The 14,347-nt window shown below is 35.7% G+C and overlaps 1 protein-coding gene across 2 annotated transcripts in view; it reads left to right on the top strand.

Moving 5' to 3' along the window:
• Positions 1-14,347, top strand: part of SLC10A1 (solute carrier family 10 member 1) — a 47,161-nt gene that overhangs the window by 12,029 nt on the left and 20,785 nt on the right. Inside the window, exon 2 of one of the 2 annotated variants that reach the window (XM_023503124.2) lies at positions 2,941-3,043. In XM_023503124.2, coding sequence (XP_023358892.1) covers positions 2,941-3,043 — 103 coding nt within the window. Of the gene's footprint in view, positions 1-2,940; positions 3,152-14,347 lie in introns of both variants that reach the window. The other variant, XM_003756393.4, reaches the window with a different exon arrangement.

Raw genomic sequence — 14,347 nt, 5'->3', positions numbered from 1 at the left:
GTCCTTTTTGTAGTGGCAAGGAATTGGAAACTGAGTGGATGCCCATTAGTTGGAGAATGGCTAAATAAGTTATGGCATAAGAATGTTATGGAGTATTGTTGTTCTGTAAGAAACAACCAGCAGGATGATTTCAGAGATACCTGGAGAGACTTACATGAACTGATGCTGAGTGAAATTGATGCAGTTAGTGGCAGTGCAGAGAGTTGAGATGTGAGAATCCCCTTCTGGTTGGCGCAGGTTCAATATAAAAGAATTCATGAACCCGAAATATTAATGGCAAAAAAGGAAGTTTTATTGTTGGTACTTCAGAAGCCATCTTTGCTAGAAAGACTGACTTCCTCAGTGGTAAGGTCCTGGAAGAGAAATAAAAGCCTTAGCAGAGAAATCCTGGCAGAGAAATAAAAGGGATTATTGCTGAGAAGAGAGTGTTTTCACAGTGGGCAGAGGTCCTGGTAGGCAGCTGTGTCAAGGGGAGAGGTCCCTTGGCATGGCATAATTCCTACTTCAGACCTCTGCAAGTTATGAGTTTAAAATTGCATTTTTTTAATAGGAAATCTGAGACTGACGTTTCAATTGAATGAGATTCCTTCAATGTTGTCTATGTTCCCGGGCCTAGATTTCCAGTTGAATGAGATCACTTAAGTTCTAGCTGCTAGGAGTGGTTCTGAACTAATTTTTTAGTTCAATAGAAATATCAGATCCAGATTTCCAGCTAAATGAGACCACTTAAGTTTGAGCTAAGTAGGGAGTGGTCCTGGTCCAGTGGTCCTTAATGAAACCACTTAACTATCCCAAAGGGTGGGTCTCTATCAGGAGAGTTTCTCAGAGTTTACCCCATGGCTTTGGGGAGCAAAGTCCGAGAGGACAGTTTCAGGGTTCCCCCCATCAAAACGAGCAGAACTTGGAGATCATTATATGGCAATAGCAAAATTATATGATGATTAGTTCTGATGGACATGGCTCTCTTCAACAATGAGATGATTCAGGCCAATTTCAATGGACTTGTGCTGAAGAGAGCCATCTACACCCAGAGAAAGGACTGTGGGAACTGAGTATAGATCACAACATAGTATTTTCACTTTTTTTGTTTGCTTGCATTTTTTTGTTTGCTTGCATTTTATTTTCTTTGTCATTTTTTCCCTTTTTGGTCTGATTTTTCTTGTACAACATGATATTTGTGGAAATATGTATAGAAGAATTATGCATGTTTAACATATATTGTATTATTTGCTGTTTAGGGAAAGGGGAAAAAGGAAAGGAAAAAATTTGGAATACAAGATTTTGCAAGGGTGAATGCTGAAAATTATTCATACATATATTTTGAAAATAAAAAGTTTAATTTAAAAAAAGATTCTGTTTTTTAATCCATTTTTCTCTCTGCTTCTGTTTAATGAGTGAATTAATCCTTTTCACATTTATAGTTACAATAATTATGTAGTTCCCTCCTTGCTATTTTTCCTCTGTATATCCTCTGCCTCTTACCCTGACACTATCCTTCATCACAACTGTTTTACTTCTTATCACCACTGCCCCCAATCTGCCCTTTCTTCTATCAGATCCCACCCTGCCTTTCTCATGTTCATCCCTTTTTACTTCCTTATAGGTAAGATAGATTTCTGTATGGAACTGAGTGGTATGTAATTCCCTTTTTGAATCAATTCTGATTCAAAAGGTTTAAGCCTTGCCTACTATCACCCACTTCCCTCTTCATCTCCATTATAATAGTTCTTTCATGCCTCTTTTATGTAAGATAATTTACTCCTTTCAATCTCCCCCCTCCTAAGTCATCTTATATCTGTGTCCTCTGTCTAAACTGTCCTTATAGCAATAAAGTTCTTCAGTTACAAATATTACCTTCCTGTATAAAAATATAAATATTGAATTTCTTATGTTTTTTCTTTCTTTTTCTTACCTTTTTATATTTCTTTTGAGTCTTGCCTTTGAAGATCAATTTTTAAAATTTAGAAATGCTTGAAAGTTCTTTATTTCATTAAATATCCATTTTTTTCCCCTGACGTACTATATTCAGTTTTGTTGGAATGGTGGTTCTTGGTTGTAATACTAATTCCTTTACCTTCTGAAATATCATATTCTAAGCCCTCCAGTTCTTTAATGTGGAAGGAACCAAATCCTATGTAATCTTGAATGTGGTACCACAATATTTGAATTGTTTCTTTTGGCTGTTTTGAAGTACTCTCTCCTTGATCTGGGAGGTCTGGAAACTGGCTATGATGTTCCTGAGAATTTTCCAGAGGAGAGAATAGAATTATTCAAAGTATGATTTTGCTTTTGATCATATAAGATTCCCAAAAGTCCAAAAGAGGACAATAGAACTTGTTCTGCAAGAGACTTCAGGGAACATCTCATCTGTTTCATAGATTAGAAAACCAAATCCTAGAGTTATTAAGAAATTTATTCCATTCTTCTTGTACAGCAAAATAATGGTTTGGTCATGTATACTTATTGTGTATCTAATTTATATTTTAATATATTTAACATCTACTGGTGATTCTGCCATCTAGGGGAGGGGGTGGGGGGAAGGAGGGGAAAAATTGGAACAAGAGGTTTGGCAATTGTCAATGCTATAAAGTTACCCATACATATAACCTGTGAATAAAAGGCTATTAAAAAAAAGAGAGAGGAAAAAAAAAAAAAAAGAAACTTATTCCAGATCACACAGAAGCAGAGATGGGATGTAAATCTGGATCTTTTGACCATTAAGCTAGTTGGTTTTTTTGTACTATGGCCCTGGTCAATTCCTTCAATTAGAAACTGGAGTTCTTATACTCTTTATGTCACTAATAAACTGAACTTCCCTGGATCAAAAGATTCTTTAAATACCCTTTCCATAGCTACTTGATTTTTCAGAGTTAAGGTGCTATTGTAGTCAAACTTGTCCCAGAGTCTGATTTCAATTCTCTTTCTTCTTCACTATTCCAGCATTTTGATGACCACCTGCTCCACTTTCTTTGCCTTGGGCATGATGCCTTTCCTCCTGTTTATCTACTCCAAGGGAATCTATGACGGGGATCTCAAGGACAAGGTACCCTATGGGCAAATTGCCATCTCATTGACTTTGACACTTATCCCTTGCACTATAGGGATCATCATCAATTCCAAGAGACCACAGTACGGTCGCTACATTGTTAAGGTAAGGATTCAGGAAGATAGAAAATGTTGTTCAGTCCTTTTCAGTGACTCCATTTGGAGTTTTCTTGGCAAAGATACTGGAATGATTTGCCATTTCAGACTCCAGGTTATTTTACAAATGAGGAAGCTGAGACAAACAGGGTTAAATGACTTGCCCGGGAAGCTATTAAGTATCTGAAGTCAGATTTGAATTTAGGAAGATCTTTCTGATTTCAGGCTCAAAATTCTGTTCACTATATCACCTGGCTGTTCTTATAAAAGTAATGTTGATAAATTCAAAGATAAATTCAATTGGGAATCTTGATATTAGTTAGCTGTTTGACTTTAGACAAAGTCATTTAACCTTTCTGTGTGTCAGTCTCCTTATTTGTCAAATATTTAATATTTGTTTAGGTTAATAATATCTACACTATAGATTGTGTAATAAAATAGCAATGTTGGACTTGGAATCAAGAAAACCTATTTTCAAATCCCACCTCTGACATTTACTGGCTGTGTGAAATATGGACACTTTTTTCCTACATTTAATTGTAATTTTTTTTCCAATTACATATAAAGATAGTTTTGGTAAGATTTTTAGTTCTAAATTTTTCTCTCTTCTTCCTAAAACAGCTATTATTGTAATATTTGAATTTACCACATTGCCGAGAAGAGCCAAGTCCATCATAGTTAATTATCATATAATCTTGCTATTTCTTTGTACAATGTTCTCTTAGTTCTGCTCACATCACTCAGCATCAGTTCATATAAATCTTTCCAGGCTTTTCTGAAACCATCCTGCTCATCATTTTGATGTCGGTTGCGGTCCCTTTAAGAAATTAGATTGATTTATTCCTTTCTGATTCCCAAGCCCATAATATCAATTCAGGAAGCTAGGACCTTTGGTTCACAAATCCTGGTCAAAAGCATGCCTTTGAATTCCAACTTGGGCTGTCTCAGCCCCCATTCTAATGCCCTGCTCAGATTTCCCAACCCCCACCAAGCAAACTCTAGCCCTCACTGAAACCCATCTTGGGACTCCACCCCAGGCCCCTTTAGCCAAATCTGTCATCATAAAAGAGCCAAACAAAAATCCTCTCTTTGCAGAAGGTCGAAACATGTCAGCACCATGTCTGGCACTAAGGACTCTCTGTCCACTGGAACCCTGTTTCCAGTGCCCTCCTCTCTTTATCCTCATCTATTTCCTTAACTATACTTTAACCTTACTTCCAAACCCCATAATAAACCTCTTTTATCAATCTAGGTTTTCAGGTCTGTAAATTCCTTTACAGGGGACTCTCACGCCACTACTAGACCTCATTTAATGCTGTATCTTTGTGCTGAATCCAAAAGGGTTGCAAGGGAGCTCTGTTTGACTCCATCTACCCCAACCCTGCCATTAGACCTCAATTAAACCCTAATTTCATTTAGGTACCGCATATCTATACCTCATCAATTTCCTGTAGAACAATAATATTCCATTACATTATATGTCATAATGTATTTAGTCATTCCCAAATTGATGGACATCCCCTTAATTTACAATATATGCAAATTTCTGAACCTCTCTGAACTTCATTTTACTTATTTGTAAGGTACAGAAGTGATATCTATCTAATCTGTTTTATATAGTTATAGTGAGGTGTGTTCAATATGGGACCTCCATGTAGATGGGATCTGCACATTTGTCAAAGTTCAGTTACACAGATTTTTAAAACATCACATAAATTAATTTACTATCTATTCCATTGGGCAGTAAATGAATGCACAGTGAGAAGTTAGTTGAAGAAAAAAAAAATAATCCTAATAATGTACTTTGTGATTTAGGTTCAAGGATGCTAGAAACAATCTGCTATTTTAACATTAATCTGTGCCCAAGCCACTTCCAATGAGGAGAAAGAAATTTCTAAGTTTCCAAAGTCCCCCATGACATCTGACAGAATTCTCTGCCCCCAATATAATTTGAGGTAACATTCATAAGAATCTTGAACAAAGAAATGATGACAATATGCTAAAATACAATTTGGAAAGGATTCTGGGAAGATGACAGAGTAGGTCAGAAAATTCCAAGATCTCCAGATTTCTCCCACAAAGAAGACAAAATTGTACCTCAGGGAAAATGTAGAGTGCTAAAAACAAATAAGAGTTGGGGCAGAACAGATCCTTCTGGGACAATCAGAGAACTGAAAAAAGATATCAGGATGTAGGTTTGCAAAATATGAAGTGTAAACACCTCCAGAGTATTTCTAGCTGAAGGCAAACCCTGGGGCTAGCTTTGTGGGGAGGTATCCTCAGCCCCAGCTACAGGAATTTTCACCTCCTAGACACTATAAGGGGTCAGCCTCAGAGTCGGGGAAAATTTAGGGAACCTCTGCTGATAAGGAATGCCAGGCCCAGCTGTACCAATGAGACATATCCCTGGGTGAGAAGGAACCAGCGTACATCCATAGTGCAGAAAAAGTGGGGCAGAGACTGCTGGCTGCTGGCATTTCTAGAAGGATGGAGTTATTGGTTTCGGTTCTAGGCCAAAGAGAGAATTGAAGGACAACTTGAGATAAGAGGCATTGTCTCCTATACCCCAGGACTAAAAGTGATTACACCAACAATTTGCTATAAATACAAATACAAAAAATGATCAGGGAAAGAAGAACAAACCCAACATAGAAAGTTATCATGGGAGGAGGGGCAGCTAGTTGCCACAGTGTATAGAGCACCAGACCCTGAAGTCAGGAGGACCTGAGTTCCAATTTGACCTCAGACACTTAATACTTCCTAGCTGTGTGACCCTGGGCAAGTCACTTAACTTCAATTGCCTCAAGAAGAAAAAAAAAGGAAAGAAAGTTATTATGGGAATAGGGAAGACTAGGGTTCAATTTCAGAGAAAAAATACTGAAGTAAAAAAAAAAACCTTCTTCTACCCTCAAACAGTAGTATTTAATGGCCACCTGTCCCCCCAAAATTCATAGAACTCAAAAAAGACTTTAAAAATTAAATGAGAGAGATTAAGGAGAAATTAAAAAAAAAAAAAAAAAGAGAGAGAGAGAGAACAATCCAAGAAAAACAAGGAGATTATGAAAAGAAATTCAACTAACTAGAAAAGTAGAATTAGAATCTTTTTAAAGAGTTTTTTTATTTTTTCAAATTCATGCAAAGATAGTCTTCAACATTCACCTTTACAAAAGCTTGTGTTCCAAATTTTTCTTCCTCTCTCCTTCCTCCTCTCCAAGACAGCAAGTAATCCATTAATTTTAAACATGTGCAGTTTTTCTAGACATAATTCCTATTTATCATGTTGCACAAGAAAAATCAGATCAAAAGGTGAAAGAAAAAAAACACAAAAAAGGCAGACAAACAAACAAACAAAGTGAAAATTCTATGCTTTGATCCACATTCAGTAAGGTAAACATCAAAGACAAAACATTCAAGGGACACAGTAAGGACAGTTGGTTTTATATGTGGGAATGTAAACCATATATCTAAGATTGCCATTAGTAATCGGATAATTCAAATGAAAAATTGGGATACTACACCAAGATAAGGTTGAAATAGATTTAGATATCAGGGTGATAACTATAAGCAAATTAGTAGAACAAAGGTTGATTCTATCTGTCAGATCTGTGGAGAAGGGAGAAATTTGTGGCCAAAAAAGAACTAGAGACCATTATGAAATGAAAAATGAATAATTTGATTAGTTAATAGTTTGTTAATTAATTAATAATTAGTTAATAATTTGATTAGTTAAAGAGTTTTTTGTACAAACAAAACCAATGTAGTCAAGATTGGAAGGCTAACAGAAAGCTAGGAAAGAATTGTCATAGCCAGTGTTTCTGATAAATGTTTCTCTAAAATATATAGAAATTGAGTCAAATTTATAAAAATATAAGTCATTCCCCAATTGGTAAATGGTCAAAGTATATGAACAGATAATTTTCAGATGAAGAAATTAAAGCTATCTATAGTCATTAAAAAATGCTCTAAATCACTATTGGTTAGAGAGATGCAAATTAAAATAACTCTGAGGTACCATTTTACACCTATCAGATTGGTAAAGATGACAGGAAAATGTACACTAATATATTGTTGAGGGAATTGTGAACTGATCCATCCATTCTGGAAAGTAATTTGGAACTGTGTCCAAAGTGCTAAAAAACTGTGCATACCCTTTGTTCCATCAATGTTTCTACTGGGCTCCAAAGAGATCATAAAAGAAAAAAAGGATTCACATGTCCAGAAATCTTTGTAGCAGCTCTTTTTGTGATGGCAAGGAATTGTAAATTCAGTGGATGCCCATCACTTGGGGGATGATTGAGCAAAGTTGTGGTATTTGAATGTAATAGAATACTATTGTTCTATAATAAATAATAAGCAGGCTGATTTCAGAAAAACCAAGATTTACATGAACTGATGCTGAATGATATGAACAGAACCAGGAGAACATTGTACACAGTACTACCAAGATTTTATGATGATCAACTATGATAGATTTAGCTTTATTTTCAGTGATCCAATACAGTGATCCAAGACAATTGCGATAGATTTATGATGGAAAATACCATCCACAACCAGAGAAACAACCAATGTGCAGATCAAAGCACATTATTTTCACTTCTTTTTTCTTTCTCATGGTTTTTCCCTTTTGTTCTGATTTTTCTTTCACAACATGACTAATATGGAAATATGTTTAAAATAATTGTACATATATATAAAACTATATCAGATACCTTGCATTCTTGGGGAGAGGGGAGGGAAGGGAAGGAGAGAGAAAATAATTTGGTACTCAGAATGTTGAAAACTATCTTTCTATGTAATAGGAAAAAATACTTAATGTGGGAAAAAAGTCAATTAAAAAAAGTTAAAAAATTTAAAAAGTCAAAAAAAAAAGAGCAGAGATGAGATGCAAGTCTAAAAAATAAAACCTTGAAGGAAAAGGTATGGCCTTACATAGATCTATATGAATGCATATGTGTATGATTCTAGATATTGACGTACATGTATGTATGTGTTTATATACATATGTGTGTGTGTACATGGATTTGTGTATATAGAAATATATCTGTGCTAAATTATAGTGTTCTTGAAGGAGATAGGGAAGTGAAAAGGGGGGGAAAAAATAAAAAATGGCCATTAGAGAACAAAAGAAAACCTACAAGAAGTGAAGAAAAGGTAGACAGTCCTGAACACAATGCGTGTAATATTTATTACATATATTTCCTTGAAATGGAAATTTATTGTTTTATATTTTGAATTCTCTCCTTTTTTTCTATTTTGTGTTTAAGTTTTAAATAAATTAATTTTAAAAAACACAGTTTGAAGTTAGCATTCTAGAATACTTATTTAATTCCTTCCTAGAATTTTATTTCCTTCTCTGATCAGTATCTTAATAATGAATTTCAAAAGAGAAGTTACTATCCCCAGGTGAATGTATAGTTTCAAGTGATAGGATTCAAAGTCAAATATTCTCAATGAAAGCCCATAGTTCTTTCTGCTGTACAGTGCAAAGTCTGGTTTTACTAGCAGCTGGCTCTTTTATTATTAAGGAATCAATGAATCAACTAATAAGAGTATGTCATGTATCCCTACATAATGGCATAATAGAACTCAGAAAAAGCATTAAAAAATTATCTGTGACTCTATTCAAGAAACTTTTTTGAGCAAGGAACAAAACTAATGCAAGTTAAATGACTGTCACCCACTCAAGACAGCAAATGTTAAGCTATATAGTACAGATTATAAACAAGAGAGGACATTAGAGGAAAGAAAGAGCAGTGAGAACATTCCAGCAAAGACTCCCAGGACTTTAACTGAACCTGGAAAAGGAGAGATAGGAGTATATTCCAGGCAAAGGGACCTATTTATGGGACATGAAATTATGGGACAAAGCTGAGGCCAAACTCAAACAATTAATCACCAGCTTTTATTATTAAATGTCAATTATATGCCAGACACTTGGAATACCAATACAAAAATATAATGGTCCCTCCTTTTGAGGAGTTTACACTTTTATAGGGAGAGAAATATATATGTGTTAAAAATAATGCTAACAGACTTTGCTAATAAAACTAATAAACTGAAGATATGTGTTAGAAGCATATACAATTGATGAGCCAGAGATCTTTGAAAAATCCTGAAGGAAGAGAGGAATTTGCCAATGATAGACCAATGGGTCAAAACTGCCAGAGGCAAATAGATCCTTAGTAGTATCAGTAATATATACTTCTAGCAAATGTATGGGATATTTTTCTTTTGTGAGTTACTACTGTTTCCCAGAACCTTCTTTTGGATGTGGCCTGCTTTCTAGTAATTCTTTTACTTTTATCCCTACATGGATGTGTTTTTCTTTTTAAAGTTATGTGAGAAGGATGATAGGAAAAGGAGGTAACTGAAGTGAAGGCTTCATTCAGCTTGATTATAGTAGTTTCCCTCCCCTTGGAGGGAAACTGTTGATAGGACAGACTGGATTCACTTTTTTTTCCCTCTGTTTAGGAAAAGTTATATGTTTTGGTTTGCTTGGTTTTTATTGTTGTTGTTGTTTGTTTTGTTTTCCCAAGCTGGGAGAGTTGCATCAATTAGAGACTATCTTTTAAGATCACAAATATTTATCACAGTTTAAAATCTCTTTCTTCTCCCTTTATTCATTCATTTATATATTTGTTTGTTTTTACTATTTATGGCTCTGTCTTGGCCACATCTACTTAATGAGTCATTGGTCAATAGTGGAATATTAGACACATTTTTTTCTTAATTTAACTGCTCTTAGTCTTACAAAAAATGAATATTAAAAACTGTCTTTACATGTGTTTTAAAAAATAAAATGCTATTTAAAAAAACCATTGAAATGAAAGGGTAAAACAACTCATTCCAAATAGTTTTATACAAGTTTTAATCCTAATAACTTCTAACATGGATACAAATATTTATATTCTATTTTTTGGAATCCACTGTAATTGAATTCAGTAAAATAGAGTTGTCAAAAAAAAATTTGCTTTTCATCTTAGTGTATTTACATTCACTGTCCTGCTGATTCACTCACATGGTGTCCAGGTTAGCTTATGCCTGAGCCATCCCTATTTCCATCCCTGAACCTCTTCCTCCTCCTTTGTACTTACAGTGTGCAAGATCATGGAAATGGGGGGTAGAAGAAGGCCAGCTTGTCTTGTCTGAAAAGCACATGAAAGGGAATAATGTATAATTTCTGGAAAGGTAGGTTATGAAAAGCTTTAAAAGACAAATAGAGGAATTTTAATTTGAGCCTAGAGGTAATATGGAGCAACTAGAGTTAACTGAATAGAAGAGAAACATGATCAGATATGTTCTTTAGGTTCATTGATGTATGAAAAATGTATGAAGAGATTTGAGGCAAAGAAATCAATTAAAACATATTACATCAATCCAAGAAAAATGCTGTGATCCAAATTTATCCCTTACAATTTGACATACTTCAGAGTCTTGACACATTTTCTTTGGTATATTCATTCTTTTGGTCCAGTCTACCTTGTTCACTGCTTCAGTTTTTCAGTTATCCATCCTCTATCCCATACTACTACCAGGAAACAACTGAAATGAAGTTTTGTTATGACTGTGACAAAAAATCCCCTCCCCTCTGAATCAGTCCAGGATAAATGGGGGAGAAGAAAGTATATTCTTCATGGAATCATAGGATCTCTGAATTAGAAGTACAGTAAGACTGGGTACTACATGAGAAGAGGGCTCATATTGATGACGGCTGAGGGTACTGAAGAAGAGGTTAGGCGGGAATGGGTGAAGTTCACCTGTCCAAGGCCCGAGTTCCTGCAAAGGAATTTCGCTAAACCCAAAGGCTTTGGTAAAAAGCTTTATTGTTAGAGAGACACCAAGAGAGATTATCTTGGAGGACATATCATTCTTAAGAGAGAAGTGATCTGCAAAGGGTCATTTTCTGAAGACCCATTTTATGCATAAGTATAAGAGAAGTCTCCAGTGGATGTGAAATATTGCTGGGGGTTGTGACTTCCTGCAAGAAAACTTATTTTGATCCAGAGGATGCAAGACCATTTGAATTTGTAGATCCTTTGATCAGATATGTTTGTTGGTGATTTTACATAATTTTACAGGGCTGACTCAGATCAAGCCGGGTTTTATTCTCATCAATATATGTCTCAAAAGGAGGCAAAATACATTATTTTTAGTCTCTTTTCCCCAAGGAAGACTTTCATTTCTGTCCAGAGGAAAAACAGAAAGTTGGGGCTTGAAGCCAGTCTGCTCTCCTCAGAGAGAGAGGCTAGAAATGTATCCATGTATTTCCTTAAATATTATTCAACTAGGGGATATGATTGGGTTTGATCTAACTTCTAATTGCTTTGTCATTTGGAGGGGGAAAGGAGGACCTCAGTCATTGTATTTTAATATAAATTTTAATGTCAATTTTAATGTAAAGAGAGAACTCATAGAAGGGAGACAGTGGTCAGCAATAAAACTTTTCAGGAGGGACAGGGTAAAGAAAGAAAAAGAAGAATAAAAGGGGGAAAATAGCATGGAGAACATATTGAAGTATTTTTTCATCTTATTTTTCTTGCAACATGGCTGATATGTAAATATGTTTTTCATGATTTCACAAGTATAATTGATATTATAGGGAGGGAGAGAATTCAGAACTTGAAATTTTTTTAATGAATATCAAAATAAATCATAAAGTAAAACAATATTAAGAGAATTCACTTCTTGGAAAAACAAGCCAGAGAAGGTATACAAAGAAGAAAATATGCCTCTCTTTAGTGGGAAAGAAGGAACTCCCCTTTTGGGAGTGAGATAACTCAGTCTAACCCAGATAGACATTCCTGGATCTCACCCAACAAAAGAATTTCCTGTCTCTAGTGTAGCAAGTTGGGGATAGAGATATAACAGAGACTGGAACTCCCAGTGCTCTTTCTTCTCTCCCATGACTTTTGCTTTCTCCTTCCCTTTAGATGGGAGGTGATAAGTGGTCAAAGTCAGGCTACCCATAAGTCCATTGTCAGAGCAATAGCCATAGGGAACTTGGAGAAGAAAAATACTGTTTGGGATTTCTGGCTGAATAAGCAGATTTTCATGACCCTAATTTCGGCAATACTAAGATTATGCTACCCTGATATAGTATATGTATATATTGTCCCCTGTGATAGAATACAAGCTCCATGAAAGGAGAAATTGGTTCATTTACTTTGTCTTTTTATCCCCATCATCAGGTGCTGTCTCTGGCATATAAGGATAGGGATAGCGATTGAATTGATGATTTCACTGGAATAGGGAATTCCCAGATAAGGAAACTACTTTCACCAGTGCAGGTTGACATTTTCTCAGCAATTTATAGTCCAGAGCACTGAGAGGAGAAATGTCTTGACCAGGAGTGCAAGGAGGAAAAACTTAAGACTCAGATTTTCCTGGACTCAAGGCCAGCTTTCTGTTCACTACAGTACTATGAAAATAAATATTTGTTGAATGATTGATATTCATAAAATGCAAGCAAATTATCTTTACAGAATCATTTCACATTTTTCCTTTTAAATTCTCTCACCTTCTAATCAAGATGACCTACTAGCTATTCCCCAAATTCAGTCTTTTATCTTTTCTATGTGGTTTTGTATGAGCTATTCTGTCTGACGGAAAGCATTCATCTCTGTCACATAAAAGTCTAAGTTCAAGCATCCATTCCTCTGCAAAATCTTTCCTGATCTCAGTTATCAATGGATAACTCCTTGGATGTGTATATATGTTGTGTTCCAAAACACAATAAAAAATGGGTAAATTCAACATAACATAAGGAACATAAGCACCTTGAGAGCAATATTATTTTGTCTTTGTCTTTGTGATTGTAATTTAAATGCTTAAGAGTAGCCTGAGTTCTTTTCTCCCCTTATGGAGACTCCACCAAATTCACTTCTGGATTTGCCATAGCTAGTGGAGACTAGCTGATCCATTTCTCTTCAAGTCTGAATCTTCAGCAGAATCTCACAATCATAGGAAACGAATAGATTATGTTATTAACTCTAGTTGCAGGATCTTTGGTGACTTCACCTTTTGAAGCTCATAAAGTTCAGTCCAATCTCTGAATGTTCAATCACCTACAAGCAGGAAAGAATAAACACAACAGACAAAAGAAACAGAGATGCCGTGTGTTCATAGATACATGGCAGCTGAGTTGGGAAGTAATTCCCCAATGTGGTAGCTTGAAGCAATCCTCCTCACATGAAGGCTGCCAGGGAAGAAAAAATACAAAATATTTGAGGGGGGTTTATATTAATAATTTTGCATGCATTCAGTTCTGTCTCCTTCACCTAGTCCTTCTAGCTCTTAAGCCAATCAGAAAACTAATTGCCACATCATCACACAGCACCCTCCAACCCTCTCCCACTTCAGGCATAAAAGGATAGGGAAACAAAAGGAAGTTCACCAAGCCTCCATCTTCTGGGTAGAAACCAAGCAAAGTATATTGTACATAATCTATATTATCCGCTATGCAGGGCAAATCTTCTCATGCTGAGGCCAGGCCTCCATCACGCAAGTCAGAAACTGATGCAAGGCTCAGGTAGCTTCTAGACAATAAACAGACAGAAAGAAAACTTATGAAGATGGCAACAAACCTCACTTCCAGTTCACTCTCCATTCTGTTCTTCCTTCATGCTGCCTGCCTTGCTCTAGTTAAAGTACTCTTTTTTCCCCTCTTTCCCAACACCCAAATTCCCTCCTGCTTTCCTTTATGTCTTGTCTTCTCCCATTAGAAAATAAGTTCCTTTTGAGTAGGGACTGTAATGTTTTGTTGTTTTTATATTCCTTGCACTTGGCACAGTGCCTGGTACTTAATAAATGGTTTTATAAATGTAATCTTAGCAACAACATTTTTTTTTTCATTTCCAGTGTAGTTGTTTTTCTTTTTTAAATGTTTTGTTGTATAACCTCAGTCCCAAAGGCAGTAGGTATGGGGCTATCTCTTCATTGACAGAGATGACTATCTTGACTTGCATGAGGAGTGGGGTAGAATTGGAGAGAGAGAGAAAAGAGTAGGGAAATGGAGAGAGAAACAGAAGAAGAGAGAAAATGAGGCAGAAAAAGAGAGAAAAAGAGAAAAAATAGACAGGGAGAGAGGAAAAGAGAAAGAAGAAAGAAGACAGAGAGACAGACACAGAGAATTTCTTCAATTTTCTTTGGGACTCTAATCTTCAAGTCATTTCAGGTATCCTGACTTCCAACTTCAGAAGGAAAGCTG

This window comes from Sarcophilus harrisii, chromosome 2, assembly GCF_902635505.1.
Source record: "Sarcophilus harrisii chromosome 2, mSarHar1.11, whole genome shotgun sequence".
In the NCBI taxonomy this organism is placed as follows: Eukaryota; Metazoa; Chordata; class Mammalia; order Dasyuromorphia; family Dasyuridae; genus Sarcophilus; species Sarcophilus harrisii.
Note: the sequence above shows the minus strand (reverse complement) of the source record. Positions and strands in the feature narration are given on the sequence as shown.